The sequence below is a fragment of the Zeugodacus cucurbitae genome, chromosome 3 (genome assembly GCF_028554725.1).
Source record: "Zeugodacus cucurbitae isolate PBARC_wt_2022May chromosome 3, idZeuCucr1.2, whole genome shotgun sequence".
Lineage (NCBI taxonomy): Eukaryota > Metazoa > Arthropoda > Insecta > Diptera > Tephritidae > Zeugodacus > Zeugodacus cucurbitae.
The window spans coordinates 10,912,357-10,939,409 of NC_071668.1; the positions used below are offsets into that span (position 1 = coordinate 10,912,357).

At 31.7% G+C, this 27,053-nt stretch overlaps 5 protein-coding genes and 1 long non-coding RNA gene across 9 annotated transcripts in view; 4 read left to right on the plus strand and 2 right to left on the minus strand.

Moving 5' to 3' along the window:
* Positions 1–14,332, minus strand: part of LOC128920067 (uncharacterized) — a 102,417-nt gene extending 88,085 nt beyond the window's left edge. The window contains exon 1 of the long non-coding RNA XR_008470198.1: positions 13,366–14,332. This is a non-coding gene — a long non-coding RNA (uncharacterized LOC128920067). The remainder of the gene's footprint in view (positions 1–13,365) is intronic.
* Positions 2,251–6,704, plus strand: Dgcr2_0 (mucin-2). Its single transcript, XM_054226346.1, has 4 exons — positions 2,251–2,529; positions 4,887–5,816; positions 5,973–6,188; positions 6,272–6,704. Exons 1-4 carry the CDS (start codon positions 2,484–2,486, stop codon positions 6,475–6,477), a joined length of 1,398 nt encoding a protein of 465 aa, XP_054082321.1. The 5' UTR covers positions 2,251–2,483; the 3' UTR covers positions 6,478–6,704.
* LOC105210892 (uncharacterized) lies at positions 9,307–16,667 on the plus strand. Its single transcript, XM_054226347.1, has 4 exons — positions 9,307–9,551; positions 10,025–10,135; positions 15,112–16,086; positions 16,317–16,667. Exons 1-4 carry the CDS (start codon positions 9,476–9,478, stop codon positions 16,511–16,513), a joined length of 1,359 nt encoding a protein of 452 aa, XP_054082322.1. The 5' UTR covers positions 9,307–9,475; the 3' UTR covers positions 16,514–16,667.
* Positions 16,653–22,285, minus strand: LOC105210824 (myb-like protein X). 3 transcript variants are annotated; one of them, XM_054226344.1, is made up of 6 exons: positions 21,899–22,285; positions 20,676–20,736; positions 20,510–20,601; positions 18,268–18,384; positions 17,048–18,052; positions 16,653–16,987 (listed from the first exon to the last, which is right to left on the minus strand). In XM_054226344.1, the coding sequence occupies exons 5-6, from the start codon at positions 18,009–18,011 to the stop codon at positions 16,779–16,781; spliced, it is 1,173 nt and encodes a 390-aa protein (XP_054082319.1). In that variant the 5' UTR covers positions 18,012–18,052; positions 18,268–18,384; positions 20,510–20,601; positions 20,676–20,736; positions 21,899–22,285; the 3' UTR covers positions 16,653–16,778. The 3 variants fall into 3 exon arrangements, with proteins under 3 accessions (XP_054082319.1, XP_054082318.1, XP_054082317.1); XM_054226343.1 differs by lacking the exon at positions 20,510–20,601; XM_054226342.1 differs by lacking the exons at positions 20,510–20,601; positions 20,676–20,736; positions 21,899–22,285 and adding exons at positions 18,877–19,051; positions 20,200–20,412.
* Positions 22,286–22,972: 687 nt separating this feature from the next.
* LOC105210823 (ER membrane protein complex subunit 5) lies at positions 22,973–23,749 on the plus strand. The gene is made up of 4 exons (XM_011181982.3): positions 22,973–23,045; positions 23,111–23,208; positions 23,278–23,330; positions 23,399–23,749. Exons 2-4 carry the CDS (start codon positions 23,127–23,129, stop codon positions 23,633–23,635), a joined length of 372 nt encoding a protein of 123 aa, XP_011180284.1. The 5' UTR covers positions 22,973–23,045; positions 23,111–23,126; the 3' UTR covers positions 23,636–23,749.
* A 430-nt stretch (positions 23,750–24,179) lies between these two features.
* The window catches only part of LOC105210821 (EF-hand domain-containing protein D2 homolog), a 42,855-nt gene continuing 39,981 nt past the window's right edge, over positions 24,180–27,053 (plus strand). The window contains exons 1-2 of one of the 2 annotated variants that reach the window (XM_054226762.1): positions 24,180–24,565; positions 25,429–26,007. In XM_054226762.1, the coding sequence (XP_054082737.1) occupies positions 25,718–26,007 (290 nt within the window). In that variant the 5' untranslated portion in view covers positions 24,180–24,565; positions 25,429–25,717. The remainder of the gene's footprint in view (positions 24,566–25,428; positions 26,008–27,053) is intronic. The other variant, XM_054226763.1, reaches the window with a different exon arrangement.

The following is a 27,053-nucleotide window of genomic DNA, read 5'->3' on the forward strand; positions in this document are numbered from 1 at the left end:
GGTTGTTGTAGTAGCTACTAAAAGGAGGTATCATAAAGGTTGTCTAATGAAAGCTTTTAAAAGAGGAATTATCAAAAAGTGTTAATAAAGAAGCTTGGATGCATTGATTTTCGGCTCGAGACATCTTCACTGGTATTATACGAGGTAATTCGTGTATAGTTGGGGTTCCTTTGAGAAAAATTTTATGAAAAATATTGCTATGACATTGAGGATCTCTCAATATATACTGCTTAGGATCCAACAAGCCCACCATAAAATTATTAAAAACTAGTAAAAGAAAGGCTAAGTTCGGATCCAACCGAACATTTTATACTCTCGCAATTTGTTGCTGTATTTTTATTAAGATAACACACAATTTGACCCATGTATTCGGCATAAAGCCCAATAGAATAACGAAAATCATCATATATAGTATATGGAAAGCTGAGGTAATTACTGAAACGATTTCACTAATTTTCACCAACAAGGTACACTATATCCAAGACTATACGCTCACTTAATTTAGCGAAGATATATCACATATTAACCGGCATATACGGAATAAAGCCCACCGTATTTTTGAAAAACCTATAATTAGGAATATAGGAGTTAAGGGAAGTTATAACCCGATTTGGTACAGAGTCACACTATTAGAAGAAAAAGATTCTGTTTGAATTACATTCAAATATCTGAGAGATTTTCGGTGAAATATTATTCTTAGGCACTGAGTTATTCATGTTCGATATCCGGGGTCTTGAAAAGTTAAACTCAGATTTCGACAATTTTTCTACAAGTGATGCCTCAGCTCAAATACAGTTTTGAAAGAAAGTTTTATTCCGCTATATTCATCGGTTCCTTATGTATACTTTATAAAGTGCAGGAATCAGATGGAATTCCAAATTTGTTGTGAACCAATTTTACCCATTTCCCCGTCATCAGGATATCAAGAAAATATTATATACCGAATTTTACTGAAATCGGTCGAATAGATTTTGAGATATGGTTTTTGACCCATAAGTGGGCGACGCTACGCTCATTATCTATTTTTTTTTTAAATCTGAGTGCAGCTCACCTCTGTCGTGGTTCTAATCTGATTTCAAATATTTTCATGGATTGTGATGGGGTACGACTGCAGAAAGTTTGGTTTATATAGCTTTATTGGTTTGCAAAATATACACAAAAAACTTATTTAAGGGGTCACTACCACTTAAAAAAAAAGTACATCCAGATATGCCACTTCATAGTGCGATCCTTTATCCAAAATACTACTTTCATAACTTTATTTATCCATTATTCTGTTTTCGCCATTTTGTGGGCGTGGCAATGGTCCGATTTCGCCCATTTTCAATAGCAAGCCTCCCCATGTGCAACATGTTGCGAGAGTATAAAAAAGGAAAAATAATTATATAACATTTTCCTCAATAACAAGTACAAAGCAGGGGCATAGCTGCTCCAGTACTTTCTAAAATCGCTATTTGTATTCTTCAATTTCTTGTAAGAAGAAAATACTTTTTTACGATTAATCGGAAATGGCTATCAAACGTTCATTAATTATTATTTATGGGGTAAAGACCGAATTCAAGTGCTATAAACAAACAAATACTCATACATAAGTGCATACCCGGATGTTATTTGCGTGTGTTAAGTTTTACAGTTATACGGACTGAAGTACAATTAGTTTTATTGCAAATATTTTCATAATTAGCGTTAAGCTAAGTTATATATTATATACACACATACACATGCTAGCTTTCCAAGCAAAACATCTCGCCATAAAAAGCGGAAAAAAAGGCAAAAATAAACGCAATAAGTTCACGAGTTATCGACAATATTGAAAACACACACACTATTATTTATAGCTGTATATAAAATTTGGAAATGTGCATAGCACACGTGTGTGTGTGTGTGTGTTTGTGTTATGAAAGCATACATACATAAGTATGTAGTTTCCAAAGGAAAAAAATCTACAAATTTTGCCAACCATAATTTAATCAGTTTTCACACACACACACATACAGAGACTGAAGTACACCTTTTTATATGTATATACTACTCACCAATACAACAACAAATATAATTATTATATATAATTTATTATATTTTCATTGCATTTGTGTGCGCAGGTATGTCGATATTTTTGTTTTTTTAACCACATTTACACCCACTTGCATTAAAACCGTTAGAACTGATAACGTGCCATGGGCACAAGCGAGGTTATCAGGGGTGTGGTGACAGTTTCTTAACGCTCCGATAAAAGCCATGTTAACATAATGTAGAATTGCTAGTCGTTACGGCAAACTCAGACGAATTTGGTCTCAATGATCTAACGGTAGTGGCAACGGCGAGCACACGAAAAAACTGTCACCGACAAACGCGCGCACGCACACAACTCATATTTGCAAAAATTAGTTAAAAAATACAAATTATTAAAAAAATTAGAGAAAATCAGTGAAAGGATAACCGCTTACTACGATTTCTGTAACAAATACAATACAATATACAAAATGAAATCGCTAACAGTGTTATTGCTGCTGACAGCAATTGTTGCAGGTGAGCGCAGCAAGGATGTTTGGATAAAATAATAAATTATAATGAATAAACATAAGTGTATGAATTAGTTAGAGAACGGAATTTGCAGTTATTTAATAAAATATATTAAGGACGAGAAAACTCTTGGAAACGGAAAAATATTAAAAGAGTTGGTAGTGAAGAAAAACCAAGAATATACAAATAATTAATATGCAATGATTTCAAATATTCAAAAATAATTTCTTTTTAATAAAATAAAATATAATATAATTTAATATAATATAATATAAAATAAAACAAAATAAAATAAAATAAATTAAAATAAAATAAAATAAAATAAAATAAAGTAAAATAAAAAAAAATAAAATAAAAATAAAATAAAATAAAGTAAAATAAAAAAAATAAAATAAAAATAAAATAAAATTAAATAAAATAAATTAAAATAAAATAAAATAAAATAAAATAAAATAAAATAAAATAAAATAAAATAAAATAAAATAAAATAAAATGAAATGAAATGAAATTAAATTAAATTAAATTAAATTAAATTAAATAAAAGTAAAGTAAAGTAAAGTAAAGTAAAATAAAATAAAATAATATTAAATTACATTAAATCAAATTAAAGTAAATTAAATTAAATTAAATTAATTTAAAAAAATTAAAATTAAATTAAATATAACATAATAAAAAATGCCAACTGCAATTGCCTTAAAAAGTTGCTGCAATATAAGATGTGTGGAGATACATCAAAAAAATTAACATAAATGGAAAGTTAAATAATTATTTAAATAGAATTATATAAATAAACATAGTAAAATGCATAAATAAATTTGAGGGACAATATTCAAAAAAACATATTTGCTAAAAATAAAAATAAAATAAAAAACCAAACCGAAAAAATAAGCATCATAAAAAGCCACAACAAAACAAAAATTATTAAAAACTATAAAAAAATTTAAATAAATTTAAACTAGAATAAAAAATATAATTAAATAATTTAAATAAAAATTATATTAAATAATTTAAAAAAAAAATGAAAATATTAATTAAAATAAATAAAATTCAGTAAGGTGTAATTAAAAAAAATATAATAAATAAGATCTAATAATATAAAATGAATAAATAAATTTAATATAAATATAAATGAATTTACCAAAGTAACACCAAAATTAAACTTATAAAACAGCGCACCCAAAAATAAAATCCTTTACTAAATAAAGAAATAACTAAACACAAATTATAAAGCTGAAATATTAAAAAAATAATAAATAATTAAAGAATTTAATATAAAAAATATAAATTATTTTCTCAAATTTTCTTGATCAGCTCAACATAATATGTTTTTAAATTATAATTGCATTTATATAAGTAAATGCTAAAAGAAGTATATTAAAAATATTTTGTTACCTTCTATACACAAATTTGAATTAACACAATAAATTAAATTGAAGAAGTAATAAATTTAATATATAATTTTCAATAATATATATTTTTTAGACTTTATTTTCTTGTTTATTGCAACTCAAATATAATTTTAGCAATTATGGAATATATTTAAACAATCAAAAAATAATTAACTATTTTTATTAAGTTTAATTATTAAAAAATACATAAAAAAGTTAATGTTTTTTAAGTTATAAATTCAAATATTTTTTATAGAATATTGAAATTGCTCTCTAGCTCAATTTCTCCTTTTTTCTATATAATGAAGTATTAGAAGCGCAAAAACACAGAGAAAATTTTGTAGCAAGAAGTTATCAATAAATCTGTTACAAAATTCGATCGATAACATGACGTCAATCCAATCGTGGTTAATCAACATTTTGCACAGATTTTGCGATAAGCCAAATGCATAATTAAATATTCGTTGAGGTATTGCATTCGATGAGCTGTACAATTCATGAAAAATTATTGAGTGAAAGAACAAACAATTCAATTTTTAAGAATAGTGGCAAAAAAAACACGAAATAAACGAAATAAAAAACACGAAAGAAAAGTGTCGAAAGTTGTGGGTGTTGAAACATATGTGGCAACATTATTCACATGATAATTATCGTGTTTTCCAAATTGATAAATTGTCATATCTATGTACTCGTGTTTCTCATATCAGCCGAAGACGCACCTGAGAACCTATTTGCATACATACTCCTACTCATATACCCTACAGTGAAATCAACTAGTTATAAACTACTCTATAAAATATTAAGCTTACATTTTTATTCCGGTGTATTTAATTATAGAAAATCGTTAAAGTGAAATTTGAAATTAATTTACGTTTTCAAAAACTGCTAAAGAACTTTATTATATCTAGTATATTGCTTGAATTTTAAGTAATTTTCATTTAATAAATACAAAAACTCTTGCGTTAATCCAAACAGCAAGTACTGTCTCAGGCCAATCCTCCGAACCATCTACTGTAGCTCCTACTAGTGAAATAACGGGGGCGGCTCCAGCCGAACCATCTACTGTAGCTCCTACTAGTGAAACAACGGCGGCGGCTCCAGCCGAACCATCTACTGTAGCTCCTACTAGTGAAACAACGGCGGCGGTTCCAACCGAACCATCTACTGAAGCACCTACTAGTGAAACAACGGCGGCGGCTCCAACCGAACCATCTACTGTAGCTCCTACTAGTGAAACAACGGCGGCGGTTCCAACCGAACCATCTACTGTAGCTCCTACTAGTGAAACAACCGCGGCGCCTCCAACCGAACCATCTACTGCAGCTCCTCCTAGTGAAACAACGGCGGCGGCTCCAACCGAACCATCTACTGTAGCTCCTACTAGTGAAACAACCGCTGCGGCTCCAACCGAACCATCTACTGTAGCTCCTACTAGTGAAACAACCGCGGCGGCTCCAGCCGAAACTTCTACTGCATCTCCTGCTGACACAACCACGGCTCTTCCAGCCGAAACGTCTACTGCATCTCCTGCTGACACAACCACGGCTCTTCCAGCCGAAACGTCTACTACATCTCCTGCTGACACAACCACGGTTGCTCCATCCGAAACGTCTCCTGCATCTCCTGCTGACACAACCACGGTTCTTCCAGCCGGAACTTCTACTGCAGCTCCTGCTGACACAACCACGGTTGCTCCATCCGAAACGTCTCCTGCATCTCCTGCTGACACAACCACGTTTCTTCCAGCCGGAACGTCTACTGCAGCTCCTGCTGACACAACCACGGTTGCTCCAGCCGAAACCACAACGGCTGACCCCAACGAATCAACAAATAGTACATCTACTTCAACTGAAAATTCCGAACCGACTGAAAGCACAAGTCCACCCCCTTCAGCAGCGCCTCCTGGTGAGTAGCTCGATTCATATTTTTCGATTCCATTACCTTATTTTTTTTTTGTTTAAACTGAACCTGAGGAAGTTATGCCTTGACGCCCATAAATATCGACTTAATCAATTAGCTATCGATCTGTACTGATCTTGTATTTGTATTATTTTCTTACAGCCAATAAACTTCAATGTTACGCATGTGAGGGAGACGATTGTGATGAAAAGACTGTAATTAATTGTCCAGATGATGGCCGTGTTTACGATGTTGAGGACATCCACAAGAGTTTAGCAGAGAGTGCTGCAGAAATGCTTCTCCATAATTATCGCTCCGCATCGCGTTTGACACTCGCCGATGTTAAAGGTTATGCCTGCTACAGTGTGCAGATTACAGGTATTGACTGTTTACATATTTGAAATTATATTTCATTTTATTTATTAACGATTTCCTCTACACACTTTCTGCTCCTACTTCAGCTAATGATGACAAGAAGTTGAAACTTGGTTGTATTGCCATACCATACGGACAAAGCGCCTGTGACGCTGTGCGGCAGGAACTGGATATATCAGGTGAAAGTGCTCAGTGTGTGGCGTGTCAAACAGACTTATGTAACGGCAGTGCAATAACCAAATTATCCGTGTTAGCACTTTTATCTGTGCTGTTGGCAAAGTTTTTATTTTAAGTGATAAACACTTTCGGCGTATTTATGTATTTAATTAAATTTAATGATCTATGTATGAATTTACATACCATATGTAGAGATATTTTTAAGTATCATAACGTAGAAAAACAGAGCGTTAAACTAAATAATCACCAGTTGCCGATGTATTAGTGAACTGTATGATGTTTTTGTAAATAATAGTATTTATTATTATTGTATATATGTATAATAAAACGAAACTTAAATAATTTGAAGAAAATTGCATTTGAATATGAAATTTGGAAAAGTAATGAGACCTGAGAATAGTCAAGCTTTCGAAGTTTCCGCAACATTTTTTTGGTGCCGAAAGTTGATCATCGCTATCAATAGACAATTTGGACGGTTTTCAAGCATAAATCGGCCGATACTGCCGCAATTTCACATCCGATATTCATACGAAGTTCATCAATCCTAGCTGGCTTGTCAGCATAGACCATAGACTTAAGTAAGCCCCACAGGAAATAGTCTAACGGTGTCAAATCGCACGACCGAAGTCCATATCATCCAATTCGGGCCGAAAATATTTGGTTATCAGTGAACGGTAGCGATGCCCATTCACAGTAACATGCCGGTCTTGATCGTCGCGGAAGCTGTAAGTCCCAATGACACAACCGTACCAAACTGTGATTTTTTTACCAATAACGCATATTTTGCTTATTGACGAAGCCATTCAACCAGAAATGAGCCTCATCGCTGAAGATAATTTTTCGATGAAAACCCGGATCATTTCCAAGTAGTTGCTCAGCCCAATTCACGAACATTTGACGATTCAAGCGCCTTAAGTTCTTGCGTCAATTTGATCTTGTAAGGATGTAGACCAAGATCTTTTTACAAAATTAGTGGCAGCAATATTCTCGACACTGCGGACACTTCTTTGTCTCACTGAGAAAGGAACATATTGCAGTGTACTTGTGGATTCAAATTTTTCCACTAGACGCATATAAAGTTGAAGCCACTGACTCCGAATTGCCGTTAATTTCGATTCGTTGTTGGATTGTATATTTTTCCATGAAGAAATGGTAAACCTTACTCAAGAGAAATGTCAAAAGAACAGAAAACAGAACGGTCTACGTTTGTAGCGTCCCAATGAAAACCCTAAAAGAACAGACCAACTGTGCGCCGTAAAGCATTATAAGGTCTGAAGACTATATTTCCGTGCTGCAAGAGACTTTATGGCTTGACTTCTGGTGATTAAAAGTGCCATAGACGCTGTGGAGCATCCACAATTCCACTTCAGAACTCATATTGTTTCAGCATATACCTTACTACATAGACCACCTTCTGACTAGAACATTTCTTGGACTCTCTTTGGAAATGTTTAAGAACGAAAGAAACATAAATATAATGATTTCTCAAATCTCTAAACATGAAATTAAGTTTCTTGCAAATGTAACCATAAACAAATTAAACTCAAACTGTCTTACCAAGACAATATACTATCCAACATTTGATTGGGCTCTCTTTCTAAATGTGTAAGGACGAAAAGAATACTATAAATGTGATGATGAATATAAAATGGTGATTTTTTAAGCTTCTTAGCATAAATTTTTGTTTCTTCCCCAAAAAACAAATAAATCTCTATTACGTTTAAACAGTCTTACGATAGTGTTAGACTATGCAAAAGTTTAAGAAAGAAAGGAGATAATGCAAGACCGTTGTCAAATAACCCGTTATTTAGTGGAGATAACGGTATGTTTTATATATTTGAATGCTAATTATTTTTTATACAATATGCAGATTGTGAAAGAAGTTTCAACTAGACTAGATTTTATTAAGAACATGTAAGCGTAGCGAAGATATCAAGCAGCTTTATAAAAATATAACACGAAATTTAATCCTACAAATGATTGTCACGAGCATAGTGAGCAATCACCTGGAGAATTAAATTTTTATATAGATTTTTATATTACTCCTTAATATTTTAAAATAATGAATAATAAATAAAATAAAAAAATATATATTTTTTTTTAATTTTATAGACCCCTTTCACACAGGCAATTCCTGTTGCGGCAATTCTTAGTTTTATAGGAGAGGGGGCGACGAGGAGAGGAGAATCGCGCCGAGTCTGCTGTGTTCGAGCAACACGCTTTGTGTTCTTATTCGTAACAGTTCGCTGCTACGTAACAGTGCTGCATTTGCGCACATTTTGAAATTAATGTATACAATATATTTGAAAATTTGAATTTAATCATTTAATTTTGTATGTAATTTGCAAATACATATAGAAATGTGCATAATATAATTAAAATGTGTTAGAAAATTGCGAATAACGATTATTATTAGTTAATAAAATATATTTTTTTGCTTGGAAACGATGCGTACAAGAAGTTGAGAAAATTATATGAAAGAGAATGACAGAAAAACACGAACAGAGTTGTCGAACAAGAATTGCTCGTGTGAACGCAAGGGGCGACAGCAAAAGAGAATCGCCCGAGAATTAACAACAGAAGTTGCCTGTGTGAAAGTGGACATACCGACAACTACATAACGCATTACCCACTATAAACACGCAAAATATTAATTTGTATTAAAATTCATGCACACAACACACCCTGTGTGCCGTATAACAGTATACATTTAAGAGTATAACAAAGTACAGTGTTGGCAATAAATATTGCGCTCACTAACAAATGGTAGTAAAAAAAAAAACAAAAAGAATTAGTTAGCTAAATTGAAATTTACAACCGACTTCCATTGGCAATCGCTTTCCACAAGTCTCTACCATGAAATACGAGTATCTAATGATAACAACACAAAATGTGTGATAAGATTGCGCCAGCAAACTGAATATTGATGGAATTGTGTGGAAAGGTGCACAGTTCAGTAGCCGTATAGCGGTACAAATGAACGGAAGTGCATGTGAAATCAAGTGAAGTGTACAAAAATTAATTTTCAAATTAGCATTTTCAAGTGGTGATATCAATAATATTGAAAAGTATATTGGAAAAATTAAAATACAAAACACAAGAGTGTCTTCAATATGCTGTGGCACAACAATAAATTGTTTATAACTAGCTTTGCTGTCGTACTGCTACTTGGCGGCGTAGCTGCACAAGGTGATAATAGATAAAGTACAGTAGTGCCTGTTTAAAATGAATTTTCAAAATTAAACAACTGCAATTAAACGATGATGGCGTTAAATTGGATGATTTCAATTTAATAATTTGATTTAAAAAAATATAAAAAAAAATTTATATAAAATTAAAATATATAAATTTATATAAAATTAAAATAAATTTTTTTAAATAATTTTTTAATATTATTTTTTATATACAATTTTTTTTTAATACAATTTTTTTTGTTTTAATAAAAATTTGTATATAAAATTAAATTAATTTTTTTTTCATTAGTGTTGCAAAAAATTTTAACATTTTTTTTAATTTTTTTACATATCGCACAATATGCTGTTTCATTTAAGCAGAGACTACTGTATTTGTAAAAAAATTCCATGTTTAATAATTAATAGTTAACAATAAATGAAGCCAATAATTTTATTTTTTATATAAAACTATATTTTTATTTTAATTAGATAAAAATATAACTTGCATTAATTGCGACAAAACGGATAACTGTTTGAAAACCCCAACGGCCACTGATATAACCACTTGTGATGCGAAAACTTGTTTCACACGTATTAACGGTATGTATTAGTGCTTAAAATAATTTATGTAATACCTTTTTATATAAATAATATGTAGATTTTTTTTATGGCAGTAACAATTTCCTTCGGTAGTGCCACTTTATAAGCAATATTCATACATATTAGTTTAAAAAATGTTTTCTCAAAAATACTAAAGCGCAACCAAATAAGTTAATGTTTGAAGTGATGTATGTATGTATATATGTAAAAAATATTGGTCACAATTGAACAGTTATTCATTCCCTTATCTAACTAAATGAACTGACACGAAAATAGTATAATAAATATACATTTATACGTATGAATACTCTATGTATATTTCGCGATAAAACTTATTGATACACATGTGTATAGACAGTAAAATACGGTTAAAAAGTCTCTGTAGGGAGGGAAACTTAACGGCATAATTTTTGAAAAAAGTAATTATTTAAATCAACATAGAACTTAACTTAACACAACTTAAATTGTTTTTGCTGGCATGTAAATGGTCAAAGGTCAAGTTCAATATAAGTGCTACCAAAGTATTTAAATCAAACAAACACGGTTTGTAATATCAATGCAATTCTTTATTCCTGTGAAAGTAAATTCGATGTCATTATGTATGGAACTCGATTTTTTTTGTATGGCCACCATGGTCACGCTTGCTGAAGTCCAGACACTGAACACAATTCTTGACGGTTTTCAAGCATAATAAATACTGCTGCAATTTCACGTTCGATATTCCTACGAAGTTCATCAATCGTCACTGGCTTGTTGGCATAGACCATAGAATTGACGTTGCCCCACAAGAAATAGTCTAACGGTGTCAAATCGCACGACGGAGGCGACCAATTGACTGAGTCATTGAGGTAGCACTTTCACCAAACCTGGTTTCCATTAAATCAATTGTGACATTCGCTGTGTGGCTTGTGGCACCGTCCTGTTGCAACCACATGTTTTCCAAGTCCATATCATCCAATTCGAACCAAAAATATTCGGTTATCATTGAGCGAGATCGATTCTTATTCACAGTAACGTGCCGGTCTTGATCATCACTGAAGAAGTACGACCCAATGATGACGCCAGCCCAAACCGATTTTTTCTGGATGCAATGTTGACTTAAGGAGTACGTGTGGATTGCTGCCGACCATTCAGGCAGAAATTGACCGACCATAAATTGGATGTAGCACGCTTAAAGTTGAGAGCGCTGACTACGAATTTCAGTAGTAAATATAATAATAGTTTCGACTCGTATATCTATCCATGATGAAATGGCAAACTTTACTGAAGAGAAATGTCAACCCTATTGGTCTACTTTTGAAGCTATCCCTATTGAAAAACCCTTTATTATGCAATAATTTAAATTATGTTTATTGAGGATAATTTTATAAATATAAATATTTTCATAAAATATAAAATTATTATAGTATTAGTTCCCATATTATTAGTGCCTACTGTAGGCTTGGTGACTATATCGGACGCACCTATATTTTATTCATATATACATTACATTCCACAACCCATCAATAACATTTTAGTGTCTTTTATGAGCTATCAGCGACAATTCTTATAAGCGCATAATTGTGAAATTACAAACTAACATACATACATATAAATATATATATGTATATAAGAATATTTATATATCTACACACATCAATATTAAATAGGTAATCAAACGCGTAATGATCGATTGACTCTATTTATATGGATTTCACTTATCAAACAAAGACATAAAATACCTTAGCAATTGATAGCGCAATTGCAATTAAGATTTGGTATTAACAAAAATTCGATGTTATCAGAAAAAATTAAAAAAAAATAATTATACAAAGCTCAAGCTTAAGTAATTTGCAAAATTTGAGTTGAATAGGTCATGACACCAAATAAATCGTGTGCTTTGGATATAAAAATAAAAATAAAACAAAAATACTACAATTTAGGCAAATAAACATACATACATATGTACATATACAGGTGTGGACTCACAATGAATCACTCACGAAGTTAATTTCGCTTATCTTGCATGGACTATTGATTTATTGCATGCCAATTGTGTTCATTTTAGCCGCAATAACTGTTTGCTCTTTATCGAGGTGAACAGCGACACTAAGCTTGCAATAATACAAAATATTTTATAGCGATTATAATATATATATATATATATGAATATCAGTGCGTAATAATATTAAGCCAAAGAACCAATCGAATATTAGACTAATTTTTGCGATAATATATAAAAGACTTAGTGTTAATGCGCAAAACTGTGTAACGAAAGCATGTACGGCGAAGCAGCTGATTAATTTTTTTATATAACGGTAGTTTATTTGTTGCAGATTTTTGGTGCTTCTTACTGTGATCGCACGAATAAATTATTCTTCTAATTTTTTTGTCTTTATTATTATTGCATTGTTGTTGTTGTTGTTATCATGTTGTACCATATGAATTCGCCTTGCTTACCATCTACTGTCAGTTAATATGCCGTTACATATTTAACTCAAAATATTTATATATAAAATTATAACCTCAAATATACGAAATCAGCATTTAATGTGTATAAATATTTAATTTATATAAATATTTCTCTTCGTTAGCAAACACTCCTAATCATTACACTACTTGGCAAATTTGAGCTCTTTAAGTAGGAAGGAACAACAGCAGTAATTAATGGGCACCTTAGTTCCTTTTACAAAGGCATACGTGAAAAGCATTATTCACTTTTCTTATAAACTAACACTGCTAAAATTTTACTTATTATTTACAGTTAATATTTAAATTTCGAAACATTTTTAATTTTATCAATCTGCTCTATACAAAAAGTTCATAAAAACGTAAATGAAAATTTGGAATTGTGTATATACTTGAAAAATATATGAAATCGCATGATATATAAATGTGTTATAATACCTCTACAATGCTGTTGTTCACATTCAAAAAGTACTTATTAATATTCAGATTTCCATTAAATGATTAAAAGTGCGTATAATCAGCATCATTTTATGCTACCCAGAACAATAAAGCTTAGTTTGGCGTTGAAATGATAAAATTTGCAATTGTATTACATGCAATATGCATTTGTATTTCATTAAATATCCAATAAATCGCATGACACAAATCAACAAAAACAGCTAAGCAGTGCTGCTGCCGCTACTAACAGCGCACACACAACGGCACTTTGTATGAGTACAACTGCGCTGCTGCATTTTCATTGCTTATTAATAAAATATTATTATATTTAACAAATAACTCACCAATATTGTATTTAAAGTGTGCTGAACTGCAATATGTTGTTGTAATACCTAAAACGTTTATATATTTAAAGTTATTTTGACTTTTACACATTTGCTTGCACGCAACTACGGCGGCGGCAGTAACCTTTTACGCATTACAACGTAAATCGCTTATTTTCACTGCCGGTGCACAGCTTACACTTATTTTCTATCGCAAACACTTTTTACTCACACATTATGAACAGTTATTAATTACATTTAACTTATTTAATTGGAAATTTACAATTTTCACTAAGAGCTACCGACAAAGCAAATAACTTTCGCGCACGAGAAGACGGAAACTGACAGCAAATTGTGGAAATGGCGGCAGTGTTATGGCTATGCACAGTGTTGCATTTTTTTAAAGATTATATTTAAACAAAAAAGTTTATAATTTAAATTAAAATATCGTTTTACTTTAATCTTATAAATGAATGAATAATTAAATTTACAAAATATATAGTTTACGAAACTTTACTTTCGTTTAACTTAACAACAGCAAGAAATGCGTATATACAATAGCCAGTGCAATTAACCAACACTATTTACACTGGCACACAAACTGTTAATTATACGTATTGAGTAGAATATGAGGCACTTTGTATGAGAACCACTGCGCTGCTGCATTTTCATTGCTTATTAACTCACCAATATTGTATTTAAAATGTGCTGCACTGCAATATGTTGTTGTAATACCTAAAACGTTTATATATTTAAAGTTATTTTGACTTTTACACATTTGCTTGCACGCAACTACGGCGGCGGCAGTCCCCTTTTACGCATTACAACGTAAATCGCTTGTTTTCACTGCCGGCGCACATCTTACACTAATTTTCTATTGCAAACACTTATTACTCACACATTATGAACAGTTTTCAATTACATTTAACTTATTTAATTGGAAATTTACAATTTTCACTAAGAGCTACCGACAAAGCAAATTACTTTCGCGCACGAGAAGACGGAAACTGACAGCAAATTGTGGAAATGGCGGCACTGTTATGGCTATGCACAGTGTTGCATTTTTTAAAGATTATATATAAACAAAAAAGTTTATAATTTAAATTAAAATATCGTTTTACTTTAATCTTATAAATGAATGAATAATTAAATTTACAAAATATATAGTTTACGAAATGTTTTCGCTAGTTTAACGTAACAACAGCGATATTCAATAGCCAGTGCAATTAACCAACACTATTTACACTGGCACCAAAACTGTAAATTATGCGTTTAGAGTAGAGTATGGCAACACCTGCCATTTCACTATGGAAAAACATGTTGAATGGAACGGAAGTATTTTTAAAATATTTTTAAAACTTTAATGCGATAAGTATTGTTGTAATAAATCTTATAAATTGCTTATTAACCAGAAGCTTATTTAATACTTGAAAATTTCAAAGGCAATAGTGGAAGCATTAATGCATTTAATCGATAAATAATGGCAAAAATCGATATTTGCGTATTATTTGCTGAATATGCATTAGAGTTGTTTAATTAAAACAAGGTCTTTGTCAAATTACATTTTTGCTTATTTGTGTGTATATATGTGTGTAGGTGCTTACAGACAGCTGATATTGCAAAAGCCACTGCAGCAATTTATTTGCGCTATTCTGTTTTGTGAAGGAAAAAAACGGAAAGAGATTAATTCAAATAAAATTAATAAATATTGTAAACTGTACAATTCTAACTATTACAAATATTATATTATATAAATTCTCTCCACAGACGACCAGTCGATTTCGCGCGGTTGCTTGGAAGAATCCAAAGTGAATGAGTGCAAGGAACCAAACTGCATTAGTTGCACTGTTGGAGACAAATGTAATAATCAAAGTATCTGCAAGTCTTGCAACTCGGATGACGACGCCAAATGTGCACAAACCGATGCAACAACAGCAAAGCAGGCTATTTGCGCCAAAGCCGAGACCAAATGCCTGGTGAGCGTGTTGCAAAAGAAAACCGAACGCGGCTGTGCGACAGAGGATAACGAAAAAGCCTGCACCGACGAAAAGACATGTAAACTGTGTACAGGTGGCGCTTGTAATGTGGGCATATTCCCCGAGAATCGCCGCAAATGCTTTCAATGTGCCGAAACAAATGCCGATTGTGCTAATATAAAAGCAGATAGCGCTACATTGCCGTGCACGCAGTATGTGGAGAACGACACATGTTACATGTATGCCAGCAATGAAACGCATGTGACACGCGGTTGTACCTCGGATGTGGGTGAACAGAATAAATGCGCAAAAGCGGATGATGCCAAGTGCAAAACTTGTAATGCAAATGATTGCAACAATTTGAGTTACAAAACGGAGCAAACCTTAAAGTGTGTGCAATGTTCGGATAAAGATAAATGTGCTTGGGGACAACAGGCGAGTAGCGCTAAGGTTTGTGAACAAAAAATCTTATACACATCGGTGGGTAAATGTTACACGCGTACCGATGCGGATGATGTGATAACGCGTGGCTGTTTCTATGATCTGGATGAGGCCGGACAGAAAGCGTGTGATGCTGGTACAAGTTGTACTACTTGTACAGATCCGAATGGTTGTAATAATGCTGATGGAAAAAGTTTTACTTGCATTCGTTGTCGTAGCGATCGAAATCAAGATTGTTATGCCAAAGCTGACACAATTAAGGGTGAAAAGTGCACAAATGCCGTGGAATCGAGTGCAGATATGAAATGCTTTACTGGCATGTGGAGTAAGTAATTGAAAATGCTGAATATTTGTTTATTTAAAATATGTGGTTGTTGTTGTTGTAGCATAAAATATCTCACAAGTAGTTTGTATTAATACTGCTCTTCAACGTATATAATTACATATATATCTGGCAACTCTGCATACACTGGATATATAATAATGTCACTTCTTTATTAATAATGAAATGTTTATGTATTATAATATAAAATTTTGTTTTTACTATATTTATAGTGCCTAATGTGGTTATACGTGGTTGTCTGATCGATTTGGAACCACGTGATCAGTATATTTGCAATAATCCTAAAGACGAGACTTGCACAGTCTGTGACTCGACTAATTGTAATAATAAGGAGAACAGCGCTGCGTATTTATTCTTAACAAATGGTTTACTGCCAGCTGTGCTCTTCACATTGTGGCGCATGAAATAAGTTATACACTTCAACAAATCTGTATCACTGTATGAATTTAAATATAATTTTATATAAAATATGCACTAGTTTACAGTATGCGCTCTAATGCGCAGTACATACATACAAATATCAAGCATAATAAATAGAACTTTCTGCGTAAAGAAGGTAAAAATACGTTTTATTTATTTCATTTTGGGTAAAAAGTGTATAACATTTATATACATACATATAACTTAAATTTTCTATAATGATTACAAAAACACTTTTTTATAGCTTCTTTAGTTTAAAGCATATATGTAACCAGCATAAAACTTATGATCCCCAGCCAAATGCTCAGCTGTGAGTTGCTTTGATTAGCAGCCGATGGCGCCAATAGTTTGTTGCAACCTTTCTCATAGCATAGAATGCATTGTTTGCTGTTTGACTTGCAAAACTTGAGACCTTCATTGGTGAGTTCGGAAATGCAACCGCGTGTGGTGACATTTGTGTCAGCTGAAAACGAAATTGTAGGGGGTTAGGATAGTTTTTTTTTAACTATAATTTTACACTTACCCTTGTAAAGTGTATAGCAGCCATTTTGTTTATTTCCGGTGGCTTGACAGTTCATGGCTCTGCCAGGACCCGGCGCACACTTTGCATCCGTGGTGCTGCTGCAAGAGTAACAGCTGAGGAATTGTTCTGTGTTCGCTGGCGGCGAAATGTTGTCCACTATAACAGTTGGTGGAGCATTTGCTGCATTACTGCTTGCAGTATTATCGACGATCTGAGGCTCAACGTTGTGGTCTGGTATTTCTGGCTCATCCACATGAGCCGAATCGTCATTGTTTTCCATTACCGCAGTTACACCACCATTTAATGCAGTTTGTTCATCATGATTATTTGTCACAGTTTCGTCTTTATTCCCATCATCTCCATCATTAGCATCATTCGTATTTTGTGGCTCCATTTGCTCTGCGTCTTCCGGCTTCGCTGCAGTCATTGGGGGACTCTCAACATCTACATTTGTTTCCTCTACATTTATTGCCGGCGCATCTGCAGGATAATCCGGTGATTGTGATCCATTATCCGGCTGTACTGCTGCTTCTTCTTCTTCTTCTGCCACTGGTTGCACGACAGCCACATCTTCAGCGTCGACCTGCGGCGTCTCTGCATTCTCTTGCATATCCGTTATTTCCTCCACCCCAGCTTCGACCGCTTGCTCTGCATTGTGCTCGGTTTCAACTGGCTGCGGTTCTTTCTCTTTATCCGGAGTTGCATCATTATCCTCGCTATGTTCCTGCTGCGCTTCGACATGCTTAGCGACTTCAGACTGCTCTTCAACTTTTTCATTATTCTCTGCTTCTGCATTAGCATTTCCCATAATTTCTACGGGGGCGTTATTAACCTCTTTCGATACTTCTGTGTCACTCTCAGCAGTCTCAGTAGTCACCATTTGTAAGGCTACTGGCACTGGTAGTACGGTTGCTGCTTGCGTATGATCCTCGATAGCTTCGTGTGTTAGTTGAGTATCCGCCATGCTTTCAATCTCCAAAACACACACGTAATTTGTTTCGCTATCTATAAATAACAGTTATAATTTACAAAAAAAAAATATACCATGCTAGTGTATTAATAAAGAAGTTAAAGTTTTTTAATTATCTTGACATATGTTATAATTCTCAACTGGTTTAAGATTTATTTACAAATTAAATTTTTTGAGCTTCTGCCTTTTTCAAAATATATTTGAAGAGTGTTTTAAATAAAGTAGTAGAATATTCATATATTTCTCTTACTCTCAGCTATGACACATCCTTTTTCCTTGCAATCGATTTGTTTATCCAACTTGGCATTGTCTGTGCTTTCACATTTTGGTATAGTGGTGTCTTCACACAGTGTACAGACACTGGTATCTAAGAAAAGAATGAATCTTAGTTAAAGTATGCATTTTACTCGATGAATAGTTAATAATTTAATTAGTGGGGTCCGCTAAACAAATTTGGAAATTTTGATTTTCTAAAAACCTTCAGAAATCGAATCAAATAATTTTAGTTTAGTTTGGGTTATGTAACGGAGATACTCATGACAAAGGTTACGGTCAGGTTCAAGATTTCTTACATATGGATCAAAATATGTATCGACGCACTTATAAAAACATATCTCAGTTATATATTGTCTATATGTATCTTGCTAACTTTTCCATAAGTTTTTAATTCAGTTTAAGTTAAATGAATAATTTTATCACTGTTACACCACTTTAAAAAATAATTATTTAGAGTTTTTTTGATTAATTTTTAACAGATTTTAATTTCAATAAAAAAATATGAAAATTTAAATAAATATTAAAATTGCATGCCATTTTCTAACTATCAAGTTAATTATTTTTATAGCACTTAAACACCTACCCGCATCTTGCACATCTGCTTGAATTCGCATGATGACTATGCTGCTCACATAAATCAACCAAATGATACTTTTCATTTTTAAAATATGTATTTATTTTCGGTATTTTTCTTATTTAAACGTTTTTATTATAACCGACTTTGTCTGCAACGGACAGCAACTGCTACACAACTCGCGCTGAAATTAATGGGGTAGGCTTTTTTAATATCGCGACTTAATTAATGTGAGCCACAGGGTTACAGGGTGCGCGAACTCATTTTTATAGATAAAAAAATAAAAATTAAAATTTATTATTGATTATAATAACTAAACAATAGTGTATTTATTATTAATTATAATAATTTTTTATATTATGCACTTATTGTTTTTATTGATTTTTTTGCGATTTTTTTATTGTATTTTATTTTAATTTAATTTAATTTAATTTAATTTAATATATTTATTTAATTTTATTTTATTTTGTTTTATTTTATTTTACTTTACTTTACTTTACTTTACTTTACTTTACTTTACTTTACTTTACTTTACTTTACTTTATTTTATTTCATTTTATTTCATTTCATTTCATTTCATTCCATTTCATTTCATTTCATTTCATTTCATTTTATTTTATTTTATTTTATTTTATTTTATTTTATTTTATTTTCTTTTATCTTATTTTATTTTATTTTCTTTTATTTTATTTTATTTTATTTTATTTTATTTAATTTTATTTAATTTTATTTAATTTTATTTAATTTAATTTTATTTTATTTTATTTTATTTTATTTTATTTTACTTTATTTTATTTAATTTTATTTTATTTTATTTTATTTTATTTTATTTTATTTTACTTTATTTTATTTTATTTTATTTTATTTTATTTTATTTTATTTTATTTTATTTCACTTTATTTTACTTTATTTTACTTTATTTTACTTTATTTTATTTTATTTTATTTTATTTTATTTTATTTTATTTTATTTTATTTTATTTTATTTTATTTTATTTTATTTTATTTTATTTTATTTTATTTTATTTTATTTTATTTTATTTTATTTTATTTTATTTTATTTTATTTTATTTTATTTTATTTTATTTTATTTTATTTTATTTAATTTTATTATTTTTTTCACGCACTGGCACACCCTGTAAATGCTAGTGTATTGCAAATATCTTCATATTTTTTATTGTATATTCCACACTTCGATTTATTTTTATTTTATTTTTTATTTATTTTTTTAACGCATCGCATTTCAGTTCAATTACAAATTAAATAAATTTATCAGTCTTCATTTCATAAGAAAACACACACGGTAACGATAAAAACCGAGAAAATCACTCACTTAATCTATAGCCACCAACAACAACAACAACAAGAAGCGTAACAAAGAAATTGCACTTTTAAACTGGACGCCTATCAAGCCGAGCAAATATTTGACATGATAACTCTCTGGCAACTTAACGAATGCCACTGCGTATGATGAACATCATACGTGTACCGTTTCACTTGACAGACATCAATATAAATACGAATATGAAAACAATTAAAATAAATACAATGAAGTAAAATATAATGAAAGTTATTTATCGTGTATTTTTGTAAGGCGGCGTGGGTGTTTTGCTTACGGCATTCAAGCTGACCGATACACTCACCTACACACGCACACTCCTGTATGTATTTGTTGTATGTAAAAATGTCCTTTTGTTAGGTCAACTACAAAGGCTCTACACAAACCGGCTGATGCCTATCGTGCGGTGCATACGAAATAATTAATGATGTGAACTAGTAGCAATTGTTGGCGTGTGGTCGCCAAATTACCTGGGAATCAACGCTCGAACGACACTCGTCAACCGCTTCAGGGTAATGTGAGTGGGCTGCGCTGAAAAATATAGTACAAAGTTATGAATGGAATTAAGGTATAAGTATTTTGCATATTACGGTATATTTTATGTGTCTGTGGTAGATACAGTTATTAAACTATAATATATGTATATATGTGCACATATTAATTAACTAAGTAGAGTGAAATCGATATGTTCGCTTAGCTTAATGAACCGTATATATTGCTTATTGAAATTATGCATTTTTAATGAAGTTACCACTTCATATTTTGATAAAGTGTGTGAAGGAAACATTTGATATTCACCACAAAACCACTAGAATTGGAACGTGGGAACAATATTGCTGTTCAAAGTTAGGGATAAGTCAATGATTACTTACAGAAATATGCTTATAGGCTATATTTGAAAGGATATACACGCTTAGTGTTTCTACAGAGTGTGAGTGAAAGGAAAAAAAAATTCAAACATTAAAATTTTTAATAGTAAATGGAGTGTTATACATTTTTTTATCGAATGTAGCTTGAAACGATTATGAAAATTGGCGATTTTCACAAAACCTTTAAAATTTTTTATTAAAATTTCTACATATTTCATTAATTTAAGTGCATTATATACGCGAAAAATACTTCGAAGTGATTTCAAAAAGTGTTCATGACCTCATTAATGATTATTTATGATTATCCACACTTTATCTAGAAACAAGTATGTACTTACTTCGAACAAACATAATGTTCAAAAGCATACATACATACATATGTAACTCAGTACTCAGTACAGTCTCGAACGCATGAGCTTGGTAGCAAGTGGGCCACAGAAAGGGTCAAAAACGTATTTATATTTTTGTGCCAATATCCCAGTTATCAATAACATGATAAACGTAGTTATCTGCATTACACTTATACATACATACATATAAAAGTTTACAGCTGCATTAGCGATAAACATGAGTAAACTTGCAATCAACTGCGGAATATTTATAACTCATATTGTCTACACTGACTAATCAGCAATAAATGCAAGACAAATAAAACTTAACAATAACAACGAAAATTGCGCTTATAAATATTTAATCTTGATGTGTATGTATGTGTGTATGCGCAGAAATGCATATAAATATCAGTTCTATTTGCAGCTGTCGTTAAAAATTGGCAATTTCATTGCAAATAATGGCAATGTAATTTGAAAATTTTATATAATTACCATTAATTCAAACATTTTCTACAGTTGCTGCCTACAAGCGCATTTCTGTGGTCTCTCATTTGCAGTCCATCACGCGAGGTTGAACCAGATATACTACGCTGCACATACGCTTGTTGTAAATCAATATAAGCCTTTTGTTAAATATCTATAAATATAAGTAAATAACATATCTATACATATTTATGCATAAATAATTAGTAAATGATACGATATGTTCAGATGAAACTTGCGTTTTGCGCAGACTGCTAGAAAAACAGTGGTTTGAACTAATATCTCACGCTACTTCTGCAGTGCCACAAGCTTTCACATAAATACTCTTTTAAAAGCACATTTTTAAATACTTTTATTATAATTAATTCCTAATTTTAACCACAAACGTTTAAACTATGCGCAATAGCTCTGAATTAGCAAAAGCTTAATTGCTTGTCATAAAATGGCGGCAAGTAATGTCATTTCCGTCAGCAACTAACGCAAAATGGCAGTTTTGTTGGTTATCGAAATGCTAATAAAAAAATCGAAATAATTTAAAGAAAATATATGAATAAACTTGTAAATAATCTAATATTTCATAAAAATATGTGAGAAATTTATAATAAAATATAAATTTAATAAGAAATTGGTAATAGATATCGACTACATAAAAAATGCAAATAATTTATTTTTATGGCGACAGTTTGAGATGCACTGTTGTTATGATGATGCTGAGATTTTCATATATTTATTTACTTATGCAACGTAATATTAATAAAATAATTACTGCTGTTTTGATTATATTAAAATTATTAAATATTTAAATATAAAACTTCACAAATACAAATAATATTAAACATATTTGTTACATTTAAAGAGAAAGCGACAGTTTAATATGCTCTATAGCTGAAATTTCGATAGCAAACATTTTTTAATATTTATAATAATTATAATAATTCAGCGAGTAACACAATTAATTATTTGTAATAAAATTACTTTAAAACAAATTGAAATTATTAAATAAATAAAATAACATTTTACTAATTTGTAACAAAATGTTAAGTTTTTTCAACACTAAACTCAGTAATCGATAACCATAATCGTGACAATAGCGCTCACCACTAACACAAAACAGCTGTTTATAAGAATATTTTTTCGTTGCAGTGTGTGTCAGCAAGTAATTAAACGCTTGAATTTCTTCCATTTAATTTCGTAAATTATAATTATTTCAAATTCATTTAGTAACTAGTCTTACAAAATGGGCACAAAAATCGTGAATCGTATCATGCTAATTACCGGTTTGATAAGTTTATTACATGCCGCTTTTTCAGCTGCACATCGTAAGTATTGGTAGTCAATCAAAGCATTAATTGTACAAATGATTTAAATTGCATTTTGTGTATTGCTAGATCGCACCTATTTACGGCTGACGGAACAAGACTGGACGCGTTTACCGGTAGATGTGAGTACAACAGTGTTTACGCCAAATGTTCCTGCTTTATATTAAAATATTGTTATTTCCACATTTAGGTTGTTGTGCAGACTGTGGTCAGTCTGCTGGTCGTCGTGTACAATTTAATACAAGTGGTTGGTAATTTCAAGGAAATACGCGCCACCGTTGATATGCAAGAGAAATCTTGGGATACATTGGGCAACTTGCCGTCATTTTACACCTTCAATCATCGTGGTATGGCTTTATATGAAAACTATGAACCCGAAGAATCGTCAAGTGCTGATAGCAAGAGTAGTCTAGAAGTAGAATATTAGCAAAGGAAATTGTGTTTAGTCGTAACTTAGTATTTGTGTTTACATTCTTTGTAAGCTATATTCGCAAATCCCAATAAATCGAAATTTTTCGAATAAATAAAGTATCAAAGTGCATTACGGTGTTTTTAATTAAATGCTCTGAAGAATTTGTTTAATTTTATTAAATGCAGTAGCATTATACTAAATTGTAAGTACTGCGGCGTTTCGTATGTAAAATGCCGCAAAACGCATCTATGATTCCTCAATGCAAAATCCACCAATAAGCTTTAATTTTCTGTTCAACGTGAAACATTTATTATATTTACTGAAAATGAATTAGAAAGCAATTAAACTGTAGAAAATGTCAAATTTAAGTTTTTTGAGACAATTGTAAGCTTATTTTTTCCTACGAATCAATATTTAACAATACAAAATTAATAAAATTCACTTAAGCATTTAAATTTTTTTTATTTGACAAACAATCTGGCAATGCTCCACTTCTTAATGTATTTATCAAATACGGCAACTCTATATCTCCAATTGGAAAAGGCCACTTCGACCAGTATTGGTTGTGCTTCTGGCAATCATTGCAATTATTTTCGTGATTGTGTGCGGACGTTCATATTTTCACATAGTTCGTGGTGCGGTAAAAAGTAACGGAAAAATAGTTAAATAAAGAAAACCCAGTTTTAAAAGCAAGCAAAATTGTAATAGTAAAATTTAAACATTGAAAAATAAACTAAAACTCTACAAAAAACGCGTTTTAAAACTGCTGCAGTAACAAACATAGTTTTCTGCTATCCACCCACGCTTGGCGGCAATTATCGAAATTTGTGCGCGTATTTGTATTTTTGGACATTTCTGTATCCTTATTCTATTTTTATCGAAAGTCGGTTTTCACAAGTGGGGGAAACTTTAGTATAGTATCCCCCGATTTCAGGGTTAAAATGGGTATGGTTGCAAAGAGGACGATCTCCAGATTACGAATATATATAATAGTTGCCGCAGGAGACTTATAGTTTTCGAGATATTCGCATTTAAAGTTGAAAATTTCACAAATTTTATGTGGCGATATTTCGATTATTAGTTAACTTTTAATTTATATAATGCGCTTATTACACACTAACACTTCACTAAATTGTTTCCACATACTTATTTTATATCAATTGGTTTAATATTTGCTTTAAATAAGCATTTTAATTTTTGCACAATTTTGTTTACATGCACAATAACCAGGTTGACAGATATCATGTGTTGCCATAACCAAACAAATGAAAATAAAAATAATAATCTTTCGCGTATTTGTTTTTTCTGTAATTGCGGCCTTCGGCCGCGCTTTTGGAAAATAACTCTGGTCCACCCAATATCATGGTTTTTCAAGAAACAGGAATAAATGTACTAAAAATCATGTAATTTTTTTATTAACTTTTATTCGTTTGTAAAATATGTAGATTTGGCAACACTTGATATCTGTCAACATGGTTATTGTGCATATAAACAAAATTGTTTAAAAATTAAAATTCTTATTTAAAGCAAATATTAAACCAATTGATATAAAATAAGTATGTGGAAACAATTTAGTGAAGTGTTAGTGTATAATAAGCGCATTATATAAATTAAAAGTTATGTAATAATCGAAATATCGCCACATAAAATTTGTGAAATTTTCAACTTTAAATGCGAATATCTCGAAAACTATAAGTCTCCTGCGGCAACTATTATATATATTCGTAATCTGAAGATCGTCCTCTTTCCAACCATACCCATTTTAACTCTGAAATCGGGGGATACTATACTAAAGCCGACCCCACAAGTGTTTGTCATTTTGCCAGTGACATTGTGTGTGCGTGCGTGTTTAATCTGCTATCCTTTGTATCCTGTCATTCGTATTACAACTTGATAAGGGTGTGTACTCGATGACCTACCCGCTGGAAAGGAATCTGAAGTGTAATATAAAATAAACAAGTGAAACATACGTGTACACCTGCAACTGCAGCATTACAATAAAGTGCAAGTTGAAAACTATAAGAAAATACGCCCTACGCAAGTGAGCAATCAAGCTAGTTTTTGTAACACACAAACAAAGTATAAAATTTCATTAAAATGTCGGTATCATCAAATGCTTCGTCTGCATCGTCATCTGTAACTGGTGTGCCCATCAGCAACGGCAGTGGGAACAGACCATCGTTGGGGCGTCCGGGCAGCTGTGACTCGTCCTCCGCAGGCAGTGACTCGTCTGAATTAACACATATTTTGAATCGCAGACAAGTAATTATGGATTCGCAAGAAGCAGGCATTGAAGTGCCACATCAATTCAAAGTAGTTAACGTATATACGGAATTCCATGAGTTCTCGAGGAAACAAATCAAGGATTATCAGAAAACCTTTAATAAGTGAGTCTTTATGAAAAGTTATTTATTAATTAACAAATTAAACAATTTTCATTATTAATAATATGTACCTACTATAGTCAAATGTATAACTACATAACTGCTGTGAGTATGTATGTACATGTAAAAAAGCTTCTTTAAAAACCTTGGCACATCAATATATAGCCTTGAATGACAACATCCTTGCCAAGGTCACTAACAACAAAATGCAAAGATTTTTTACAAGCTTAACGCATGCATATAGTACACATGCGAATATACGAGTATGTACGTCATGCGAAAGGGTGCATTATTCATAATGCCAAAGAGTACTTCAGCCCCTGTCAAGCTAATGCAAACACCAATGTCATCAGCTACTACCGGCAAGCGACACAACCCACCCACATTACCCTGAAATTACTTCACAGTCACGAGACTGCATTGACGCGTTGAAGCGTATAGAAAATGTAAATCAACAGTAAACGAAAAAACGTGTAGCAAACAAACAAGAAATGTTGCAAAAGCATATACAGCAGCTCAGCTGTCTTCGCTGCATTGGATTTTATACAGCGTTTGATGTGCAACGTTTGCATGTGGAGCAGCATTGCTTTACTTCGGTTGTACGGTTTTGCTGTGGCAGAGAGCGTGTCACATTTTTCTCACTATCACTGATGTGCATGCCCGTCACAATAATAGATATTGCATTTGCATTGTACTCGTATGCACTTCCTCGTTCGTCTTGGAGCGACTGTTTAATAATTTATGAATTAACCGCATAACGCGTCACTCACAAACATTGGCACTTTTGACGACATGACGCCTTAACTGACTGTCTCAACTGGCTAGCGCTTGCTGTCTGGCATTAGTTAGTCACTTTGCCTGCATTCACTTCATGTTCACATCTTCATTCAGTTTTTTTTTATATTTGTGTGTTTATATGTTTGTATATGGAAATGCGTGTATACTCATTACTGTAATCATGATTATTGTCATGTTGTAGTCAGCCGGCCGCCAGACACGCTGGCGCATTCTCTACCTATAGATTTTATATGTTTTTCATAGTTTATAAA

Coding starts and splice junctions, on each gene's coding strand:
- Dgcr2_0 (XM_054226346.1), top strand. CDS start 2,484: ATGAAATCGCTAACAGTGTTATTGCTGCTGACAGCAATTGTTGCAG. Junction 5,817..5,972: donor CCCTTCAGCAGCGCCTCCTG/GTGAGTAGCTCG, acceptor ATTTTCTTACAG/CCAATAAACTTCAATGTTAC. Junction 6,189..6,271: donor CTACAGTGTGCAGATTACAG/GTATTGACTGTT, acceptor CTCCTACTTCAG/CTAATGATGACAAGAAGTTG.
- LOC105210892 (XM_054226347.1), top strand. CDS start 9,476: ATGCTGTGGCACAACAATAAATTGTTTATAACTAGCTTTGCTGTCGTA. Junction 9,552..10,024: donor TGGCGGCGTAGCTGCACAAG/GTGATAATAGAT, acceptor TATTTTAATTAG/ATAAAAATATAACTTGCATT. Junction 10,136..15,111: donor TTGTTTCACACGTATTAACG/GTATGTATTAGT, acceptor TTCTCTCCACAG/ACGACCAGTCGATTTCGCGC.
- LOC105210824 (XM_054226342.1), bottom strand. CDS start 18,952: ATGAAAAGTATCATTTGGTTGATTTATGTGAGCAGCATAGTCATCATG. Junction 18,053..18,267: donor AGGATGTGTCATAGCTGAGA/GTAAGAGAAATA, acceptor TGTTATTTATAG/ATAGCGAAACAAATTACGTG. Junction 16,988..17,047: donor CTGCTATACACTTTACAAGG/GTAAGTGTAAAA, acceptor TTTCGTTTTCAG/CTGACACAAATGTCACCACA.
- LOC105210823 (XM_011181982.3), top strand. CDS start 23,127: ATGGGCACAAAAATCGTGAATCGTATCATGCTAATTACCGGTTTGATA. Junction 23,209..23,277: donor CGCTTTTTCAGCTGCACATC/GTAAGTATTGGT, acceptor GTGTATTGCTAG/ATCGCACCTATTTACGGCTG. Junction 23,331..23,398: donor GGACGCGTTTACCGGTAGAT/GTGAGTACAACA, acceptor TTCCACATTTAG/GTTGTTGTGCAGACTGTGGT.